This window comes from Larus michahellis, chromosome 8 (genome assembly GCF_964199755.1).
Source record: "Larus michahellis chromosome 8, bLarMic1.1, whole genome shotgun sequence".
In the NCBI taxonomy this organism is placed as follows: domain Eukaryota; kingdom Metazoa; phylum Chordata; class Aves; order Charadriiformes; family Laridae; genus Larus; species Larus michahellis.
Window position 1 is genome coordinate 23133945 of NC_133903.1, and position 22026 is coordinate 23155970.

Consider the following 22026-nt stretch of genomic DNA (forward strand, 5'->3'; position numbering starts at 1 on the left):
CCCCGCCTCGGGGAAGGTCTGAGGGAAGGGCCGCCCGCGGCTCCAGCAGAGCCCCGCCCGCGAGGGGGGCGGGTGAGCCACCAGCAAGGGGGGGCGCCGCGATATCTCTTCAATGGGCCGGTCTCACGGGCAGGAGAAGCCGACGCAGGTTCCGCGGAGGGAACCCCGGCGGATGCTCGTGGCCCCGCGGTGCTTTGAGACAGACTCACGGCCGGCGCTTGAGTCCAATGGGTGAGGTGGGGCACCGCCCTACAACCCAATTCAGACTACTCTCCCCCGGACGCTCCTTTTTATGACCCGCCCAACACCCGCAAAGCCGGTAGCCCAAGCTCTACCCACCCACTAGCCGGCAACCCCCCCTTCAAAATAATCACACCGTTTTGGTTAAAAACTTTCAAACTTTTCTGTTAATTTCTGCAGCCCCCCACCCCGTTTCTGCTCACAGGGCATTGGGGGGGTAGCGACGGTGGGAAAGCAGCCGGGGTTGGTTGGGTCGAGAAGCAGCAGCCAGCTGGGGAGAGAGAGAGATGGTGTAGAAGGGAGAGTTGTGCCCCAAAACGTGGGCCCCTTGTCCTGGGGACACATGCCCCGCCATTTCCCCTCCTCCCCCACCCTACCCCACCCCCCCTGCCCTCCACCAATTTATTTTCTTATTAAACACCAAACTCATAACCCAGGGCTGGTAACCCCTGCCCATAGCAGATGGCAAGCACTCTGGTGTCACCCCAAAAGCCAGGAGCCAACCCCAGTCCCTCCAGCAACAGCCCAGGAGGATGCTCTCACCTGAGAGACCTGGGCAGGGTTGAAGAGCGGGACTGAACCCACCGGTGGGGGAGGTTTGTGGGAGCCAGTCTGGAAAGGGAGAAAGGAGAGAAACTTAGGAGCCACCCCCCACAATTTCAGATCCATCTGAAATTTCAGATCCGTCTCCAGAGAGGTGCCCTGGACCCCCATCACACACAAATGCATCTCCCTTCTCTCCTCACCTGCTCTCCTGCTGACTCCCCGCTTTCTGCATCCCACGAGCCTCTCACCTCAACGGACACCGGAGTAATAAGAAAGGTATTTTCACCTTGCATTCCTCCTGGGGCACACAACCGGAAAAAAAAAAAAAACCCAAACCCCAACAACTTAAAATTCAGAGGAGCAGCTTCGAAAAGGCTGTCAGGGAGAGGGGTGAGGGGATCCACGCAGTATTTACCGGGGTTTCTGGATGGAGACTGAGCCAAAGGGCTTGTCCCAGCCGCAAGAGGAGCGTCAACTGGGGATGGTGACGTCCGGTCCTGAAACCACATCCACCCATTCAGAGCAGAAGCTCTTCGCATGGTGAGAAGACCTCCACACCAGATACCACACCATGCTTTCGGGGTTCCACTCTGCACCCATTGTTCTGGAGAGGTACCCCAAGAGCTACAGGCACCCACGCTAAGGGGGAGTACCGGGTCAGGGCAAGCAATGCCTGTGACAAAGCTAAACAACCCGGAAAGCTCAAAATTAGGCAGGAGGCTGGACACTAAGCCTATATACAGTGTGAGGGGCCACCAGGGTTCATTCATCCGCTTCTGTTCCTCATCTCCTGCTAGTTTTGGAAGAATATCCCAAAATCTTCTGCTTCACAACTGTAGGTCATTCTCAACCACGAGGAAGCTTCTAGGGGAGGATGTTGCTCCAACATCTGCCTCCAAGCCCACCATCATTCTGTGGTTGGGGTTGTGACATCCTCTGAACTCAGCCAGGAGTGGGATAAGCACACATGGCTGCTTCACCCTCTCTGCTGCTTCGTCATCTCTGTTGCGCTGCCAATTAGAGGTTTTCCTTCCCTTCAACTCCTAAAACCTGCCCAAGCAGTTCTGCTCACAGCTGCTACTTTCTGCTCCGGCAGAGAGCAAGCGATCCCTGCAGAATTTCCCAAGTGCTTGGAGGGCCTCCCGGATCAAAGAGTCTTTATAAATTTACAATTATTATTAATCAATGATTCACTTCCAGGCTAAAAGGGCTCCCAGTCCCACTTTGTCCCCATACAGAGCAGCTACAGTCATGAGGAGCTGTGCAATGGCACAGCCCAGCCGCCTGCATGAGGACAGAGGGAGAAATAGTAGGTGATGGGAGAAATGTGTCACCTGTCACCATGGCTGTAACCCTGGGTGTCACCCAGGGACAGGACAGCCCTTCATCCCCTACCTGCACTTCCGATGTGGGGGAGTTCAGGGCTGTCTCAGAGGTGGCTTTGGAAGGTGTTTCCTTGGTGGGCTTCGACCGAAACCAGCCAAACCACCTGAATCCAGAGCTCTGGGAAATGGAGGTTGTCACAGTCAACAGAAATGGGCGAGAAGGAGAGGATGCCACGGCCACCCAAATGCCTCCCATGCTGGATGGGGCGCACCATTTTGCCCAGTAGGCATCAGGGACAGGCAAACTTGGAGCACGAGGCTTCACAGCATCTCTGGCACACTCACCTTATCCTCATCTGGCTTCGCTGCCTCTGCTGGTGCCGGCTCTTCACTGGTGTCTTCGGCTGTACTCTCCGAGGAAGGCTGGCTGTCATCTCCCAAGGAGACAGTGGAGGTCTCTGAGATGGTCCGAGCCCTTGCCTTTAACTCCTCCTGGCATTGGAGATCAGAGCTGCCACTTGGTGTTCCCAGAGGAGCCACCCCAAGCATGATCAGAGCATCACTGGGACTCCTCCGTGCCAGGTGTAATGGATAGAATCCCCGGAGACCCCCACGTCCCTTACAAAGCAGATAGGGAGGGATAGCATCCACAGTGCGGTGCAGTGGTCCCAGAGGTAGGAGGCTGGAGAGGGCTACTTTAACCTGTCTGGTCCCCAAGGGGACAGCTGGCACCATGATGGGGGTTTCCTTGCGAGTTAAGCGTGTGAAGGATGAGCCAGCGAGTCTCAAATTCCCCTGGGGCCCCCAATGGTACGGTCTCCCTGACCCCTCTGACTCACCTGCTCTGCTGGGAGGGATGGCTGCACCCCACTGGGGGACAGCGGGGCACCCCAGGACTCCCCAGCTTCTCCTGTGGAGCAGATGGAGGGACATAGTCAGGGGGGTTTGGCCCGAGGAGTTCCTGCCGTGTTGAGATATTTTCAGTACTTCTATCATCCCAACTCAGAGCAAGGCTGCATGGCCAAGATGTCCCAAGAGATGCAAAAGACTATTCTGGACCCTGTCCCTGCCCATGCCAGCACCAGGGAGTCAGCCACAATGCTACACTGGTGCATCTCGAAAAGCTGTCCAGTGCTGCTGGACGTGAAGCTGATTTTCCCATCTGGCAGGGAAGTGGCAGCAATCCCACCGACCCGTGGCTGGCCTCCATTGCTGCTTTGGGCAAGGCCTTACAAAAATGAAGACCCACCTGCCCAGGGCAGCCAGCATGGCTCTAGGGCAGGCATGGCTCCACATCTGGGCAAGGTTGGAGGGAAATAAGATGCTGTGTGAAGGCAGCGCTGGCAGGAAACAGCGTCTGAAGTGGCACACATAGAATCATAGAACGATTTAGGTTGGAAGGGACCTTAATAATCATCTAGTTCCACTTCCCTGCCCTGGGCAGGGACACCTCCCACCAGACCAGGCTGCTCAAAGCCCCATCCAGCCTGGCCTTGAACACCTCCAGGGATGGGGCAGCCACAGCTTCTCTGGGCAACCTGTTCCAGTGCCTCACCACCCTTATCATAAAAAATTTCTTCCTGATATCTAATCTAAATCTACCTTCTTCTATTTTGAAGCCATTACCCCTTGTCCTATTCACTACAGGCCCTTGGCAAAAAGTTCCTCTCCAGCTTTCTTGTAGGCCCTCCTAGGGATCGTGCTTCCCTTCAGGGACACCCCATTCCCACTGCTTATAACTGAGGACGGGCGTTTTTGCAGAGGAACAAGGCTGGAGCACCTACCTGCCGTTGGCACCACCTGTGGAGGGGGCTCAGCAAAACCCCCTCCTCCCAGAGGGGTGGCCATCCCTGGGCCCAGCGTGGGGGGCTGCAGCTCTTGCCGAACGCCAGGCAGTGGCGATGCTGTGACCTGAGCAGGTGCCTGGGGCTGGAGGGACACATCCTCATGGGAGCTGGGTCCCTGGGGTGGCACGGGCTGGTACCACTGGTCATACTGGTAGCCTTCACTCTGTGGAATCTCACAGCCAGGCTCTCCATCTGAGAACACACAAAAAAAAAAAAAAAAAAAAAATCAAAACCCACACCTCAGGAGTTTACTCCAGTGTTTGTAATTTCATTGCGCTGTTGCACAGAATTCTCCCCTTTTCCATTATACATCAGCAGAAGCCAGGGAGGTGAGGAGGGATCCTGGGGACCACGCGCAGGCGAGGAAGGAGGTAGGGCACGGCGGGGCAGCGGGGACCTTTCAGAGGCTTCAAAGAAGGTGGCCTGTGAAAGACAGGGGGGAAACCTCCCAGGAACATGCCTGAAGTTGCAAACGAACTCGGAAGGGGAATGCTATGGAAGCAAAGAGATCAAGCGCAAGCAGCAAGAGCCCAGCAGTTCAAAAGAGCCTGGGGCCTCCAGCCTTTTCTTCCACTCCTGCTGCGCACCCCGAGCAGGAAAGAAGATTCACCAGAAAGCCTCAGCCTTCGTTCCTGCTCTACAGGAGCGCCTACAGTTGAGTGTCTTGCTTTAGGCAGATTTATTCGGGGTTGGATTTTTTTTTTTGTTTGAAAGGCAGGTTGAGCAAGTGGTGTTTGTTTTATTTGACACACAGAGACATCGCTCTGTCTGATGTTAGGCACAGCGCGGGCAGCACCCTGCCATTGGTACTTAGGTGCATGTCCTGCTTTTTCCAGCTCTGCAGCCTCTGGCCAGAAACATGCCGGGCAGTAAGAAATTTCCTTCCCATCGCCATGACATGCAGCCAGGCGAGACCCAGACCCCATGGGTCTGAGACTGGGGACAGACTATGGCACCTCTTGGATGTGGTGCTACAAAACCCCTTTGCTTTGCCTGCCAGCATCTCTCCTCCAGCCTGCTCAGGGTTGGCTTCGCACCAGAAGCTGCTCCCGCATGGCCCAGAGATGCTTGAGATCCCCGGGGAGGAGGATGGATTCTCAACTCCATGCTGCCTGACAAGCACAGCTGGAAAAAGTCAGGGAGGACAGCCCAGGCTGTAAGGATGGAGAGGGAGATTGCTGTGACCACATGGATCCCCAGCTTGGCACCTTGATTCGGTCTTTTTCTTTCCAAGATGGATGAATTCAGCACCAAGCCAGCTTTCTCCACGTGCAGGTCCCTCAGATGGCGACTCTGGATGGCCTTCTCAACAAACAGAAGGGCCAAGCATTGGGAAAGCGAGCTGCGGAGACCACGTGGAGCAGACCTGACTGCTCAGAGAAGCCATCCCATCATACCTGCAACTTTTTTCCCCAAGGAAAGATGATCACAGCCTCAGCCCTGATAGCAGCAGAAGGCAATCAGGATTGATGATTCTTTTTACTGCCTGGGAGAGCTCTTTGAAGAGGAGTTTGGCAGCAGCAGGGAAAGCTGATAGGAGGAAACGGCTTGGAGGAATTTGTCATGTTTTATCCTGTCTGCACCAGCCTTTATTCTCCACCCGTCAGTGCCAGCATTCCCAGCAGAAAGTTAGATCTGAGCAGAAGTGAGGAGCAGCAGGATGTGCCAGGGTGTCCTGCTGATGGAGGTGGCTGTGAAGCAACGCCAATGGGTCACCTGCCCCTGACTTCTCCTGGATGAGACATCCCGGTGGACACACTGCCCAGCTAGGAAAGGTCTCCAGCCCTTCCCTTGACAGCCACCTAGGGGAGGCTCATGTCCCTCATCTTGATGTCCCTTGACCCTCTGGGTGGACTGTCACTGGAGGGGACTCTTGGGGTCACCAAGAGGCAAAGCAAAGGGATGAAAGAGGCAGCAGGGAAGGGGAAATGCTGAGGCGTCACCAACAGGCCTGCTCCAGCCTGGCACGCAGAGGGACGAGCTCCTTCCCAAATCTTTCAGTGTGAAATCTCCTTAGTTCAGCTCCAATTTTCATCCTCGGAGGACTGCCCAGGAACGGGGCCATCTCCCCCGAGGCTCTTCCGGGAGGCACATGCTTTGTCCAGCCGCCTGCCCCCGGCTCCCCTTCTCCTCCCACAGCACCCACGGAGACTGCAGAAGCTGTGGTAATTAGGCCCAATTACTGAGACTTCCCACGGAGGGCAAGAGCATCAACCCCTCTGTTTGCAGCCCAGCCCCCAGCAGCCCCAGGCCAGAGGGATGCATCCAGGCAGGAGCCAAATTCTGAGCTCTGGGGGAATGTAAGGAGCAGCTGCCGGGAAATGCTCCGGGGAGCAGGGAGCTGCCTCCCAGCCCACGGCAGGACAACTCCACGCAGAGAGAAGCCCGCTGCGGTGATTGCAACCTGCTGCTTCGTTTCCTTTACCTGCCATGGATGCAGCAGCCCAGGAGAGTCCTGGCTGAGCAGGTGCCACCTCTGAAGGGACGTCGTCTTCCACCTGCAAGGAGTCAGAGGGAAAACACGATAAAACAGATGGGAAAAGGGACGACGCAGGGTAAAGACTAAGGAAGCCATGAAGCCAACGTAAAGGAAAGCATGGTGCTCATGGGTTCTGGGGCTCACAGCCCACCCCAGGCTGTGGGACCCCAGGTTACTGGTGAGCCCCCTACCAGCGTGAGTCACAGACCTTTTCCAGCAAGTGAAGGGGGCTGCAGCACCGCTGCCTGGCTGAGAGCAGGCAGGAGGAGAAACGGGAGACAGAAGAGGGCACAAAACCAAAAGCAGACATGAAACGTGAACAAAGAGCATGAATCAAAGGACCAGACCAGAGTTAAGGGATCCAAGAGCACACGTCTGCAAGGTGATGCCCTGCTTGCGTGCTCTGCAATATCCTCACCACAAGAAGAGACCATCAGACCCTGACTGCTCCAAGACAAGGAGCGTTTTGCCCCCTGGGAAGCTCTGCAGCCCTCACTGCTCAAACCTGCAGGTGCAACAGCAGGGACCACATCTCTGAGCTCCCAAGCCAAGGGGAAAGGTGCCTGGGTAAACAATGCCCTTTGAACCCCCATACCTGGGATGTCGCCTGGGATTCGGGGCAGAGGAGGAAGATGCTTCCGCAAACAGACTACAGTGCAGACTAGCTGCCCCCCCGCCATCCCCACTCCTCCTTACCTCCCACTCCCGGCAGCAGGCTCGGAGCTGTACCAGCCAGTCAGGCTCCAGCGTCTGGTCCTGTTCTGGCATCTCCAGGAGCAGCATGTCGGAGAGCTTCAGCCGCTCAGCTAGCTGCAGAGTCAGGAAGGCAATGGGGCTCGTCACAAATCTCAACCCCAAGGGGGAAGAGACCAACCCTCGCAGCAATTGCACATGGCTGGGCACACTGGCCCGGGGAAAAACAGCGCCAGAGCTGCACTTCCAACACCAGCCTCTTGCGCAAGATTTATTCCCTCTCCTGCATTGCTGCAGAGAGGTGCTGGCCCATCTCGTGCCCCGCGGAGAGCCTCCCAGCAGGGCTACCTCAGCCATCTCCGCAGAAACGTCAACATACCACTGTCAAAGACGCTCTTCGCATCAGAGAGGCAGGTAACTATTACCATCCTTTCCTCTTTCAAGGTAAATGAGCACCTTTAATCCCACTTGACAGCTAGCCCAGGGCACCGGTGGGTTTGCAGGACAGCCAGCGGGAGCTCTGGGAACAGCCCAGCCCCCAGGCCTGCCCACCAGCCCCATGCAGGGCTTGAGCTAAGGGCTCACCTGGCCGTTTCCTCACCCGGCTTTGCAACAAGCATTACCATCACTGATAACCACACAGAAAACAAATACAGGGCTGGGAGGGACCCTCTGATGTTCCCCGAAAACCCTGTGTGCCCACACCAGCCCGTGCAGCCTGTGTTTTTCCAATTTGCACTTAAGAATCTCCAAGGAGAAGATTTCACAGCCTCCCAGGCCTGTCCTGATGCTTAATGTCCTTAGAGCTAAAGAGGTTTTGGTTAATATCTAAGCAAAATCTTCCCTGCTGCGAATTAAGCCTCTCGGTTCCTGCTCCTGCGGAAGCTGTGGGGACAGACAGGCACCGTTCCCCGAAACGCAGACTCCTGTGCGCCGGAGGGCTGTTATCACATCCCCCATAGCCCTTCCTCCCCCAGCATATCTTGCCTGGAAAAAAATAACCCAGAGGCCCTCTTCAGAGGTCATTTTCCCCTCAGTCTCTTATCACCCCTGCTCTTACACTTCTGCACTTGTTCCAATTTGGCCCTGTCGCTGAGGGCAGCATCCCCAACAAGGCACAGTGCCCCAGCCGAGACCCCTGAGACCTGAGCATGGGGGGATTATCACCTCCTTGTCTCACACATGCCGTTCTTGCTCTCACAGCCCAGAATAACATTGGATTTCTTTTTTTTTCTTTTTTTTTCTTTTCTTTTTTTTTTTTTTTTTTTTGGCAACAGCATCCTGTTATATTGCTGCTTGGTATTTTTTCCATGCTCCACTATCTCCCCCAGGTCCCTCTCTGCAGTATTGCTGCTGCGTGTTCAATCTCTCCTGCAAGAGAGGGGTCCGTGCCGTCCTGGCTGCAGCTGTCTCAATGTCGCAGGGCTCCAGCTGCTGTCAGCAGAGCAAGAGGCTCTTCTGGGGTGACTCAACACACCTGGGTGCAATGGAGGGCTCTCCGCAGAGCTAAATCAGTCTGGACAAATTGCTTAGACAAGGGTCCAGTTTTAAGACAGCTGGATAAGGGAAGATGACATTCACGTAAAGCACCGCTCTTCATCCAGGCCTTTACTGAATTTTCTCTTACTGGTATTGACCCACTTCTTGCGACTTTATCAAGCTCCCTCCCAGCTCCTTCACACTCATTTGTCTTCCACACTTTGCTACTGGGCTGCCCCATCAAGGGCCACCAGAGCCATCCAGAGGTGACTTGGCAGCTCAGCCACCCTCTGCAGCCACACAGGTCTCGGCTATCCACCCCATCCAACCCCCCCACCCCCCATCAGCTGCTTCTTTCTATTCCCAAAATTGTTCAAAACGGCCTAGACTGACACAAAATACACTTCCCACCTCCAGGAGGCTACAGTGAGACACAACCCACGCAGCCAGGCCTGGCTCAGGACAGGGGCCAGCCACAACCACCAGCGTAACCCAGCCAGAAGCTTGCACTACAAGAACCCACCATCCCGTCTCGTTGCAAACACACATGTTCATCCTAAATCAATTGCAGGAAAGAGGAAATTATAAGCATGATTACTCCTAAACGGGGGGAATGTTTAATCCAAAAGCTAATGTGCACTTTGATCCAATATTAATGAACCAGCACCTGGTTGTATATCGTCCCCAGCTTCAAAAGAGGGGAAGTCTTAATCAAACACTAATGTGTATCATAATTTGTAACACAGTCTAAAACATCAAAGACAAGAGTGTCTACGAATGCACTAGTTTTTCAGATGAAAGTGTTTTCTCCCAGGAGAAGCATTATCCCCAGCAGAACGGTAGATCTGAAAGGCTGTTAGCCAGTAAATAGGTTTCGACAATGGGGTGGGGGGGGACTGCACCTGCCGAGTTTTGGGCAATTTCTACAGCACCTGCTTCAGACAGGCATCCATGCTGCCCCTCATCTTACAGCACCACAGCTTTTGCCCCCTCCCCGAGGGAGGAAGGGTTCAACCAGCCTCAGCAATTGCCCCAGTGACGCACACGGGATGGGCAGACTCGCTTTCCTGAGAGCCCAACCCGCTCAGAAGACCTGGGACGCTTTCCTTCTCCCCTCCCTGCCCCAGCATCCCACTCATGAAGTGGAAGAGCTGGGCTCAGGGCTACAAGCTGGGACACGCTCCTCTTCACCATCACCCCAAGGGAGCCCCCAGCAGGTAAATGCAACCACGGGATGGTGTGCTGGAGGGGAAATGTCAAACACTCACACTTCAGATTCTTAGGTCTGTTCTGTTTAAAAGTTCAAAAAGCCCCTGCAGAATAGAAAACATCCTTTGCTTCCAAATAACTCTGTTCCTACTTGGTAGTCAACACAATTCCTTTGTTTTCTACCCTAAATCCATGGGTATTAGAGACCTCACGGAGGTGTTGGCTTTGCCGTGCTTAGAACAGGCTGGGCAGCAAAACGCGGGGGTGGGGGGGGCTGCTCAGAGCTGCCAAGCACCCCTGGCCATGAGGAAACCCCAAGGATGCTTCCCACCACACCGGGTCCTAAACGGACATCAACCTGCCAAGGATGAAGGGAGGTACGAGACTCACCTTCATCACTTGTTGGGCCAGGACAGGGTGGCTGGCCGGATCCTGGTCCAGAAGTGTGGTGGCAATCTGCTCGCAGTATTGCAGGGCCTGGGCTGGGAGTCCATAGTCGGCGAGGCGAGAGGCATAGAGGAGCTTGTACACCTCAGGAGAGGGAAGCAGAGCAGATGCAGGTGAGTGAGGAGGCACTCGTGCCCACGAGTCCCCTCTGCCTTGGTACTAGCACACCATCTCAGCGTGACTCAGAGCACGCTGGGTCATGGGTCTCATCAACCAGAGGTCACCTGCAACTTCATAGAATCATAGAATCTTCATGGTTGGAAAGGACCTTTGAGATCATTGAGTCCAACCATAACTTGTCACCATAACTTGGTGACACCCCATCCATCATCCCCATGGGGCAAGCCCAGCCACGCTCCCCAGACTGTGGTGCTGTCCTGAGGCCAGCCCTCCATCTTCATTTATCCATCCGATTTGTGCAGCGCCCATGGCGGCAGCAGCCGGGTGCTTATTTGCAATATGAAAAGCCTATCCATTACCCAAGGGAGCAGGAGGGGAGCCAGACCTGAGCAGGCACCAATCAAACCCCCATGCCCCAAAACCTGCCCAAAACCCTGCCCTAGAGGAGCCCCTTGGCTGGGGCAGCCTCCCCATCGCTCCCGAAGCCCGAAGAGGGGACAAGCCTCGGAGAACAGCCTGAATCCCTGGCGTCAGGGGGACGGACGCATGTTTTGGGGCAGGTCTGAGCTGCTGCAGCAGATGTGCTTGTGCATCTCCGCTACCTGGAAGGGGAGTAGGAAGGATTTGGGCTGTCGTAGCTGCTGGCAGTACTCAAAGATTTCCATCCGCTGGATGACCTCCGTCCTGGCAAACTGGGCGAACGCCTGACTGCAGAGGAGAGGGGTAGGTTCAGCAAGCGGGAGCAGAGCTCTCTCCCCAGACAGCCCCACAAACAGATTCACAGCTCCATCACTGTGCCAGCCTGCAGCTGGAGAGGCCCAGAGCAAAGCTCACATTAAAAGCAGTAAAAACCAACAACCGGGATTTGCTTTTGCATAAAAGTGAGGTCCTGGGGATAGGGAGAAGGTAGGAAACGTCGCTCTGGCAAGAGCACCTCCTCCTGGGCTCGCTCACCGGTGGCTGCTGCCCAGCAGAGCCATGCGGTCTGCCTTCACCCCGAAGTAACCGAAAGGAATATCTGCCATCAGGTAGCAGAAATGAGCTGCTTCGACTGCTCCCTTGCCAGCTGAATGGGAAGAAAAAAAAAAGGCAAACACTTAGTCCTAAGAGAGAGGTCACCACGTGGTCAGCGTCGCTTTGGAGGCCCCAAACTCCCATGAAAGCCCAAACCCAACCACCTCACTTTTCTTCCCTGCCCATGCAGACCCCAATCCCTCCCTTCTCCCTGTTTTTTTGCCTGTCTTACCCAATTGCTGCTTTCTATACCTAGAAGGGGGTTTTAGTTCAGTGGTAGGACCAGGGGAGCCTGAGCAGGGTTTAGCTCCAGCTTCAACTCCGTGAGGTACCATTGCTGGCATGAAATCCCCCAAAGTCCCTGTCACTAGGAGCAAGTCACAGTCCCTGCAGTTACATATGCCCTGCCTAGGTCCATCCACTACAGGTGTCTCCAAAATAGCAGCGAATGGATGTGCCTGAGCCTGACTCATCTGCCAGCACGAAGGGCAGCAGGATCCATCAAAATCTCATCCCTGCCACTGCACAGACACTGCAGCTCCGGGGGCACAGGCATGTACACCCACCCCATCTCGGCACCATCCATGCCAGCGTGGACATGCATGGTGACACTGCAGGTGTCTACTCGCTGTTACAAGACAGCAGGAACATAACTGCTCACAGTGGCCTCGGCTCACCCAAAGTGTCTCCCATGGTGACGATGGCTCGGTGGTTCAGCTCCATGTCTCCAACCTTGTTGGACAACATCACAGCCAGGTGGGGCCTCCAGTCTCCCCATGTGGCATCCCCGCAGCACTGGAGGGAGATAAGAGTAGAGCGAAGGTGAGCAGACACAGTCACCACAAAGTCGGTGTCACAGACAGGTGACAGCACAGGGGTACACGTGCCAGGGCCAGCCTCTTGCTCACGGACCAGCGCTGCCTGAGGGATCCTTCCCGACATGAGCTGGAAGAGGGTCTGCAGGGGGTCATTGGTGGCCAGCGTACTGGTGAACCTGTGAGGAAGCAGCAGAGATAAGGCCGCTGTGCTGGGACGCCAAACCCTTGTTCATCTCCAAGAGCACATCCCAAATGCCCCAGGAAAACAGTGTCCTGAGGGACTTGCTGGAGAAAGCAGAAAGGCATCAGCCCACGAGGCTGATGATCCGCACTACCCTCCAGAGCAGGCAAGTCTCCAGAACAACGCTGGATAAAACCTCCTTAAAAGGATTCAGGTTGCACAAGACAGAAAATTTCTGCTTAGCTCTCCCTGAAGGGATCAACCCAATCCAGACTAAGTACATTAATTCCACTAGAAAACCTTCATACGGATGGGATGAACAGCTCAGACCAGGCTGGATCACGGTGAAGATGGTTCAGCTCCACCTACCCTGAGAGCTGCCTTTGCTAGAGCAGCAAGGGCAAAGCCAAGGACAGAATAAATCCACCCCACATCTGCAGGGCACGGCTCTCGTTCTGCTTTCCAGACCTAACTTGGTTTCTCCTGTCCATCAGGAACCCTGAAGGACTCTGACTCATCTGGATGGATGCCCCCTCTCCCCTTTGCCCCCTCTCAAAGGGTCCAGCTGAAATCAATGCTCTTGTTTCAGTGCACTGGGGCTGAGAGCACACAAAGGGATAACAGGCTTAGCAAAAACAGTCACAGGGCATCACACCTTGCTTTACCTTCTCCAACTTACCCAGTGAGCACCCAGCTGTAGGTCCGAGGGTCCATCTTGCTGGAGAGGAAGAGGGCATGACCCCACAGATGGTTTCTCATGGCCCAGACCAGAGCATCCTGCAGCCAAGGTGGAGGAGAAAAAGGGTTTCACTAACTCTGTTTTTCACTGCCCTCCTCCACTGCCAGGGAACCCTCTGCTCACCCAGCTCAGAGAAGAGACCCAATAACTGCTCTGGCTTTAATTAATACCCTCCCAAAAACTCTTCCACATTCGCAAAGGCCCCTTTATCTTTCTACTTTGCATAATGACAAGAACTGGGATCTTCATAGCAGTATTATATTTCCTGGATTTCCAGGTCTGTGCTGCCTGTTAACTCTCAATGCCGCCGCTGTGGGATTCCAGCCTGGGCACCCAAGCTTCTCCGCATCCAACCCTCCTCTCTCCCTGTGCCTTTGGTATCCCTTAAGATCACATACCTGCAACTAAGCCTACCCCAGTGCCGGTAAAACGTCTGCATCTTGTCTTTGCTTGGGGCCCCATCCCAGTTCCCAATGCTGGGAAATCACTGCCATAAGCCCTGTTGTAAAAACACAACTCGAAGGGTTGATCCCACAACCTCAAGGCACCTCTTGACCATTCTTCCCTTTCAAAACCTGCCTGAAGAGGCCAAAGGGGCCGAGAAAAAAAGTCAGCCCTGTCCTGGATCCCACTCACCACTTACTTTCTTCCTACCATAGTAGAGGAGCTTGGTGAACTTCTCCACTATCTGTGCCTGCGTCTCCACGACAGGAGGGACCTCCCCTGTGATGAGGTCCAGTGTCCCTGGCTGACGCGACATCCACTCATCATCCGTCAGGCCGATCAGGTTTGCTGCAGGGTTTTGCCTCTTGTACTTCTCTCGGCACCGGCAGTCTTGCATCAGCAGCTCAGCTGTGTCTGAGCCCACCATGGACTGTGAAAGGGAAGGCGGGGAGCGAGGCCCTTGGAAGCTGCCCCATGAGCAAAGGTTGACAGCACTTATAGTCAGACACCCTTACACTTGTACCCTCATCCTAGCACATCTCCCCCACAACACCAGCCTTGGCCATCAGCACGCAGCTTAAGAGGGCAAAGAATTCAGCACAACTACCAAGTCCTTCACAGCACGCACTCTGAAGGTCTTATTTATCAGTTTGCAACAAGCAGCCACAGATTAGATTGGGTGGATTTCATTGGGTTAAGGGAATAATCCCTGTTCAAGCATAAGTGCTGGCTCCTCGATGAAGGTGGCACCAGTCCCTTTCACAGCTGCTATAGCATTGGCCTATTGATAGTTCACAAGGATGAAAAGCAATCATGGAGAAGGGTTTGCTCCAAATACCCAGGCGGTAGCAAGCTGATTGATAGTACTATGGGAATGGGATGCTTTTAAGGTACATAACCCCTGAAAATAGCAACTGGATCAAGAGACACCTAGGGGACATATAACTTGTCTCACTTCTAAGATCACAAGGGCCAGCACCTTCCATGAGACACCTTACCCCATTCTGCCGGCAGAGGAGGATCAGGAGTTTCCAGAGAAGAGATGAATCTCTGCCTCTCTGTGTTGAGAGATCACAGCTCGTGGCTATCTTCTGCTGGCAAAATGTCATCACATCCACCTTGTGCAGATCTTCCCTACAACAGCAAAGAAAGGCATCAAAAGAAACCCAAGGCAAAGCAATTTCAGACATCATTCAGACTCCAAGCACTCCCATGTTCACTGATGGGGATGCCAAAGATTCAAAGGGAGAGATGGAGGAGAGAAGATCCCCAGTGCCAATGATCTCATACCACATTGGCCACACCAAGCTCAAAAATGCTTAAGTTTTATCATTATTATGACTTTTTGCAGATTTCTGTGTTTCAGGGATGCAGAGTACATTTCAAACCCTCTCTCTGCCCTTCTGATAATATTCTCATCCATCCATCTGCAAAGAACCTCACTTTTGCTTTGCTGTGCTCCTGTTACAGCCACGGATGTTTGAGGCTGCAGGAGCAGGCACGCATACAGGCAGTATCTTTTATTTAACTGGCGTAGTGCAGGGAGAAAGACACGCTTGTGACCACATAAACCCTTTGGGTCTGAAGCAGAAGGAGAAAGCTCTAAGCTACTGCAAGCCAGGCAGAACTGCTGCCTTACAATAAAATAATCAGACATTTGGAAAGAAAGGGTGGCTGAGACACGAGATCAGCCAGCGGAGAAGGACTGGGGGTGGAGATGCCGATCCCGACTCAGTCACACCGACATATCATATGGAGATTCTCAACGTCCCCTCTGGCACAAGGAAGACCTTCTGGTCTTCCACCCAGCTTCTGGGCATACATAGCTCTTCTGCTCATTAAATGGTTTTCCTCCTTCTACACACTCCTTTTCTCTCCCCACTTTGGTTATAAGCGACCAGAAGACATGCTGGTGTAACCAATATGTTACAGAGACAACCTGATGCAATATGCCATGATTCTTCCCCAGGCTCACGCTGGATGAAAGCGCATACTGCGTCTGACCCTGCCGGGCTCAACAGTCTCAAGGGACAAAAACCTTAGGAAAAGCTAAACCGCCGGTTGACCCAGGGCTTTAGCCATCCAAAGAGATCTTCCAAAAATTAGTTTTCTGCGATATGAGTACAAAAGAAGGTCAGACATACAAACCACACTAAACCCACACCCTACGAATATTCAAAGAAACCATCTCCCACAAACTCCATCCAAACCGACCTACACTGCGGCAAAGGGGCTGGGCTCCCAGTCTGAACCTAGACTTGGCCTTTGCAGATATCTCAAAACAATGGGGACCCTGAAGTCTGCCTTGAGTTCATGTCTCCTCCCAAAGGAGAGGTGGTCCCAGGCCAGCCATGCCAGCACAGCCAGGAGGATACGGGTCCTGGACTTGCCAGTGCGGCATACCTGGCCAGGGGCCCCGGAAATGCCTGTAGCTCCTCCAGCTCTTTCGTGTCATGAAGGATTACCTAAAAAACAAGAGAAAATTCAGCAGCTGGACTCCAGCAATCAGGCCAGCCCCAGCTGGGCTAGCTGAAAGTCAGTGCCTTGGCAAGGGTTCAGCATTCCTGGTGAACACACTCTCTGTACTGTCTTAAGACAAACTCAAGAGCCTCGAGTTACCTTGAGACCCTAAACTATCTCATGGATCCCAATACTAAGGTTCAGGAAAGAAATGTCTGTTCAGATGGCATTTGCTGCTTCTGTCAGGCAAAACAGGAGACTGAAATGCTGTGGTAGACTCAGGGGATGTATACAGCCTCTATATTGGAGCACCTCAGAAAAGTGAGCAGATTTATCCTTTGGAGACGTATGGACCACATCTGTCCCTATTGGAAGGGATCACTGTGAACAGGTCACAGATGACAAGGGTTACAGAGCTGAAGGAGCGGGATGCAGGGCCTGAAGTCTGAAAGCGATGCCCAGGAACAGGCTTGGCATGATGCAGACTCTAGAGTCCATGCGGGATGGAGATAAGATGGCAGCAGGGGACGGGAAGGCTACTAAGGAGGCTGTTCGGGTGACAAAAGGCGTTTGCGTCCCTAAGGGCAAAAGGAACCCCCTCCAGCAAGGGGGCCAAGGGTGGTCTGGGATGCCAGGCGCATACCTCTAGGCTGTGTAGCTCAACGTGGGCTAGCTGTCCCTCGGCAGGGTGGTGGGGACACACCACCACCAGCTGGCCTCTGGCTCCAAAGCACACGGCCATGTGCGGCAGTGAGAACTTGCGGGGTACCACCGGGGCTGGGGTGGATACCGAGTGCCCCCCTACAACAACACACAGGCCATCGTGAGTCCCCTCACCCTGGCCCCACACCACCTCCGCTACGGAGGATGCAACCAGGTCCCAACCTGTCTCCTCAACTTAAGTAACCCTCCACTGATACCCACCTCCCGTGCAAGAATGTCCCCTAAAGCAGAAGGCACGCACGGCAGCTCCTGCACCTGCCAGGGCAGAGCCCACGGACCACGCAATCACCCCGCAGCACCCTAAGTCATGCCTTGAGCCTGCACAACCTCCTCCAGGAAAGGACCAAGCTGTGAGACAGCAAATCTCCTAACGCCAGCCATTTATTTCCTTTCTTCCCACTTGTCAGAGGGAGCCAGGGCTCCGTCAGACCTCACCTGCTTGTGCCAGGCTCCAGGTCCCTGAAAGCATGGGGTCGTAGTGGTCGGCACCATCACGGATGTACTGGCTGAGCTCGTGGCTGCTGGAGCTGAGTCCTGACTCACGGTACTGCAGGAGCAGGCTGGGCTGGCCCGAGGGCTGGGAGGCAGGGAGAAAACGAAAATCTGGCTGAGAAACTAGGGACACCGCTGCTTTTCTGCTCCCAGGGCAGTAGGACAGGCTCTGCTGCTCCATAGAAGTGCCCAGCAGGAACAGCACAGCTGATTCCCATCTGAGCAGCTCACTCTCTTCAGGATCTCAGGCTCATCATGGCACGTACCCTGGTCATACCCAAATAATTTACACCAGCCAACGGTCTAGCCCAACAGCTTTCCTAGCCGGAACACGAACTCCCCAACACAGTCACAGCACTTGGGAATCCAAAAAAAAAAAAAAGCTCTGCCCAGGAGCAAAACCACCAGAGCAGCTTTGATTTGATCTTTTAATTTGCTCTTTGGCAAAACACAGTGCTTGGGACATGAGTGTGGTGGAGCAAACCTTGGTGGACAGAGCTGAAAATGACACACAGCTTTCAGCTACCTAGGGAGGATGCAGGAGAGCATCCCACCAAACCTAGATTTCTGTCCTGTTCTTGGTCCCGTGTGGGAGCAATGTACAGCCCTACGCCTGGGGGAACAACAGCCCAGCAGAGAGTTCATAAATACCAATAACCCACTATAATAATCCCCAGAGGCTGTTAAGCACCGAGTAGAACGTAGCAAAGCAGCACTTTTCTCCTCAGCCTCCTTCCCAGCTGGAGGAGGGAGACATGGATTGCTCCTAAAATCTCTAGGAGATCCCCACGCCTTTTGTCCTCCCATCCCAGCCCATCTGGAGGTTACCTCTTGGGGCTGGCCACTGGCTTCCCCTGTATCACTGCCAAGGGTTTTTCCCCCGGTCCACTCAGGCCGGGCAGCCGAGACGTATCTCTCCTCAGAGGAGTCATAGGTCTGTGCCCTACAGAAGGGAGCAAAAGGAGATACCCTGAAGGTCAGAAATTTTTGGGACCAGCCACAAACCCGCTAATTATGCTGTAGATGGTTTTACCAGGTGATGGCCAGACGCCCCCACTCTTACCTGTCCTGCCCCAGGGGGGTTGTGGCGAGGTCGGGGTGGTAACCCCTGTAGTAGTGCTGGTCCTGGTAATTGGTACTCTTTCTGTAAGGCTCACCCTGTCCCAGGCCTAGAGAGAGAATCAAGATTTAGTGTTGCCCCTCCACAGCAACAAGCCATAATGAAGTTGCGAAAGTAAAGCAATGAGTCAGACAATTTGCCATGCACACCCCATTTGCTTCCAAATTAACCCAGGAAGTTGGAAGTATAATAAAGCCCTGCACATGTTTGCCAACACAGCACTGATGTCCTTTCCTCTTTCCTCCCTCCCCTTTTCTTCAGCCCAGGAATTCCAGAAACAGCAAAAACAAGGCCTCGACCACTCTGGTCGCACAGCGCTATCGGCATCATTGAGTTCAGTTTGGAACCAGGAATGATGCAGGTTTTTAGCCACACAGGTTGAGATTAAATGTTCCCTTGGGTGCACCTACTTCCTGCCCGTGTCTCCCAAATGCAAACTCAGGGCAGTGCTGCATGGGGACGACACCACCGATGGCCGAGGAGCATGGGCAGGAGCAAGCCCTGGAGATGTGCAAGCCTTAGGAGAACTCGTGCTGGAGAAAGTATCACCTCTTCTGCAAGCAGCAAGTTGCCTCCCTCCGTAGACCCGAAGTTGAAGCCCATACCTCTGTCATCCTGCCAGGCCACCGGCTGCCACTGGTGGCTTTGGTAGGCATAGAAATCTCTGTAGCTGGCTGATGGATACTGACAGTGGGGGTCCTCATATCCTTGCCTGAAACACAACACAACATTCTTAATCTGAGAAAGAAAGGGCACCGCTGCAGGTTATGGACCACATCTAGGGTTAGACTCACACCTGGACAGGATCTTTGGAGGCAGAAAGGGTGATGGAAGCAAAGCCAGGTCCCCTGCCCAGGTGCCCTGCTCAGCAGCAGGGCCAGGAACTGGTCCAGCATCACAGCTGGAAGGAGCAGCAGGAGGTTTGGACCCTTTCCCATACCCATCTACAGGACAGCTGTGCTCTCCAGTTTCAAGAGATGCCCAATTTCAGCTCGATGGTGTGGACTTCTCACAGGGATCAACTTTCAGACACATCTTAGGAGAGGTCTCCCACAAAAGCAGCTTCTCCATCAAGTTCCGGAGCTGCCATGTCCACCACACAGCTCAGTGCAGGTCTCCCCTTGCCCCGGAGCCCAGCTCCAGCCTAAGCCACCTGCCCAGCACCCACACACCTTAACCCTTCACAATTTACCCAGTGATTTGGTCAGCCCCACGCAACATCACCTTTCCCAGTGTGGGTATCAAAGAACCTCAGCACAAAACCCTGTGTATCCACACTGTAAATTGCCAAGGGCAAGAACTCAAGCAAATCAACCCAAATTTGCTGGAGCGCTTGAAGCTCACTCAGCACTGAGAGCATCCTCAAACCCACATTTTATCCTTTCACCCCCCGCTGTTTCAGCAGCTGAGCTTGCAAGCTCCCTTTTGCTCCTATATTACCGCCTATATTTTTATTGTTCACCTTGCACTTAGTAAAAAAGAACTGCATTTAATCAAACCTTCAAGAAAAACGCACCTCGGGACCGAGATGAAGCCTGTAAAATGGCAACTGCAGAAGCCACAGCTGTAGGAAGAAATTGGAGCTGCAACTGCAACTTAAATATAGAAGTTACCAGCTGCTTTAATAGCTGGGCATCGCCTAACCATGCATTACCTCCTTGAGGTTGCTCGCTGCTTCCCCTGTGCAGTTACAAGGGCGGGACTCGTGTCACAAGCCCACAAGGGAAATGAAATGGTCAAATCTTATTTTAAGAAGGTTTACAAGGAGGGGGGCTCAGCATGAGCATCGCAAAGCTGGGCAGCTCTAACCTGGAGTGCAGCCTGTTGGGGTAGCTGCTGTCGTAGTACTCGGCCCGGGAAGCCGGTCTGTGGGCGTCCCTCCGGGGGTGGTGGCCTTCGTCCCAGGGGTGGCCGGGGAGGTGGCTCCCATCCCAGGAGCCGGGCCGAGGCGGGGGCCCCGCGCGGAGGAGCTGCCGCCGGGGCTGTGGTGGGGGACCACGGGGCACCTCTCCCCGTGTCCCCCGGGCTGCCTGCCTCTCCTGGGGCTGGGGCGGCCAGGCAGGGGCCCAGGGCTCCATCACAAGTCCCAGATGACTTTAGTGGCCTGCAAGCAATGGGATAAGTCACAGTGCATTTAATCAGTGGCTTTTCACCCCCCCTTAAAGCCCCCCACATGAAGCCTGTTGCCACCTACTCTCCACTTTTGTGACCGTGCTGGAAACCCAGCGTGCTTTCCAAAATGCCCCAAGTCAAGGAAAAGCCATCTCCACATCTGCTTGAACTTGAAGCTCCCCTCAAAACACCAGGATGAAACGGTCCTTCTTTGAAAGCAACAGGCACACAGCCCTTCCCAGAGCGAGAGGTAGCACCCCCATAGCCTTCTTCTGCACCCCCAGCCAGCCCTGCAAAGCACCACCACTCACAGCCTCCCCGGGCAGGTAAGAAATCAGCTTTACCTCTGTGACAAGTCAGGGAAAGCCCATTTTATACACAGTAGGGGAAGGGATATTGGCAAAGCTATAAGCAGGACCAGAAGAGTTATTCTCAAAGAAATGAGCAGGGACAGAGGCAGGGATAAATGGAGATTTGCTCATGTGAGCTATGAGATGGGGTGGAAACGGGGATTTCCTCCTGCCTTTCAACTCCAGCAAGAATATAGCAATTGAAGCAGACACCAGATTTAGTTATAACTGTCCCAATGCAGCAGAGGAAACCCTGAGTAGAGCCCAGGGCAACGCGTGGGTGAAGCCCCAGCTTCTGGGGGGAGGGATGCCACCCTCAAGCCCCCCATGTCTCCCTCTTGCGCACCAGTACCCAAAATACCCGCCACAAACCTCCCTGATGCGGGCAGATGCTGTCTGAACCACTTGTCACCCCTCTGACACTCAAAGTTTGAGGCGTTTGGGGGCCATTTCAGGGCTGGGGGAGGGGACACGCTTGGGGCTGAACAGAGGCAGCTCAGTTTGTGCCCCTGAAATCAGGGTTAAACCCTTGCCCCCAGGCACAAGCACCCAGACACCCATCATTTTGGACCCACCAATGCCCCCCCCCGCCAAGTTTTGGGCCAGGGGTTCCCACCGCTGTTCGCCCCCCGCGGCGGTCGCACACACCTGCTCGGAGGCCACCGGGGCCCTTCTTCCGCTCCCCGGGCGCCGCTGCCAAAGTCCACTGCCACATGGGCCGCCGGCCGCCGCGGGGGGCAAAGGGCAGCTCCCGCTCCTCCGCCCCTCACTTGGCCCCTGGGGCGGCCGGCTTACGTTGCCGTTTGCGTCCCTGAGGGTCACCTTGCCCATCACTTGTGCCTCCTCTTACCCAAGAGACGGAGCGTGCAGCCCTCCAAGCTCAAAAAAAAAAAAAGCCAGATATTTCTCCTGTGGGTTTGTTTTCTTTTTAATGCCATGAGATAATTATCCTCCTTTATACACCCTCACACTTCCTAAAACAATAATAAATAAAACCTGCTGGCTGAGTTGTTGGGTTAATCCAGACCCAGGCGCAGCTTGAGCAAATAATATCCATCCCACCCGGCCACTGCCCGGGGCAAAATTTGGGCAGGATGGAGCCGAGGTCCATCCCAGCGTTGCCTCATCTAAGTCCTTACAGCGCAATAACAGCCTCACTTCACAAGTGACCGCGGATTCCTGCCTGGA

At 54.3% G+C, this 22026-nt stretch overlaps 1 protein-coding gene across 6 annotated transcripts; it reads right to left on the reverse strand.

Annotated features, from left to right (window-relative positions):
* Positions 1–378: 378 nt before the first annotated feature.
* SEC16B (SEC16 homolog B, endoplasmic reticulum export factor) lies at positions 379–21543 on the reverse strand. Of its 6 annotated transcripts, XM_074598563.1 has the most exons (26): positions 21487–21543; positions 20186–20480; positions 18982–19088; positions 18320–18425; positions 18085–18199; positions 17200–17341; positions 16685–16842; positions 15985–16046; positions 14580–14715; positions 13781–14011; positions 13078–13175; positions 12312–12393; positions 12077–12194; positions 11340–11451; positions 10988–11093; positions 10209–10349; positions 7134–7247; positions 6384–6456; positions 3896–4150; positions 2951–3021; positions 2457–2603; positions 2182–2289; positions 1202–1283; positions 987–1084; positions 784–852; positions 379–511 (listed from the first exon to the last, which is right to left on the reverse strand). In XM_074598563.1, exons 2-26 carry the CDS (start codon positions 20452–20454, stop codon positions 440–442), a joined length of 3072 nt encoding a protein of 1023 aa, XP_074454664.1. In that variant the 5' UTR covers positions 20455–20480; positions 21487–21543; the 3' UTR covers positions 379–439. The 6 variants fall into 6 exon arrangements, 5 of the variants coding, with proteins under 5 accessions (XP_074454664.1, XP_074454666.1, XP_074454662.1 ...); XM_074598565.1 differs by lacking the exon at positions 2182–2289; XM_074598561.1 differs by having other exon boundaries at positions 987–1283.
* Between the last annotated feature and the right edge of the window lie 483 nt (positions 21544–22026).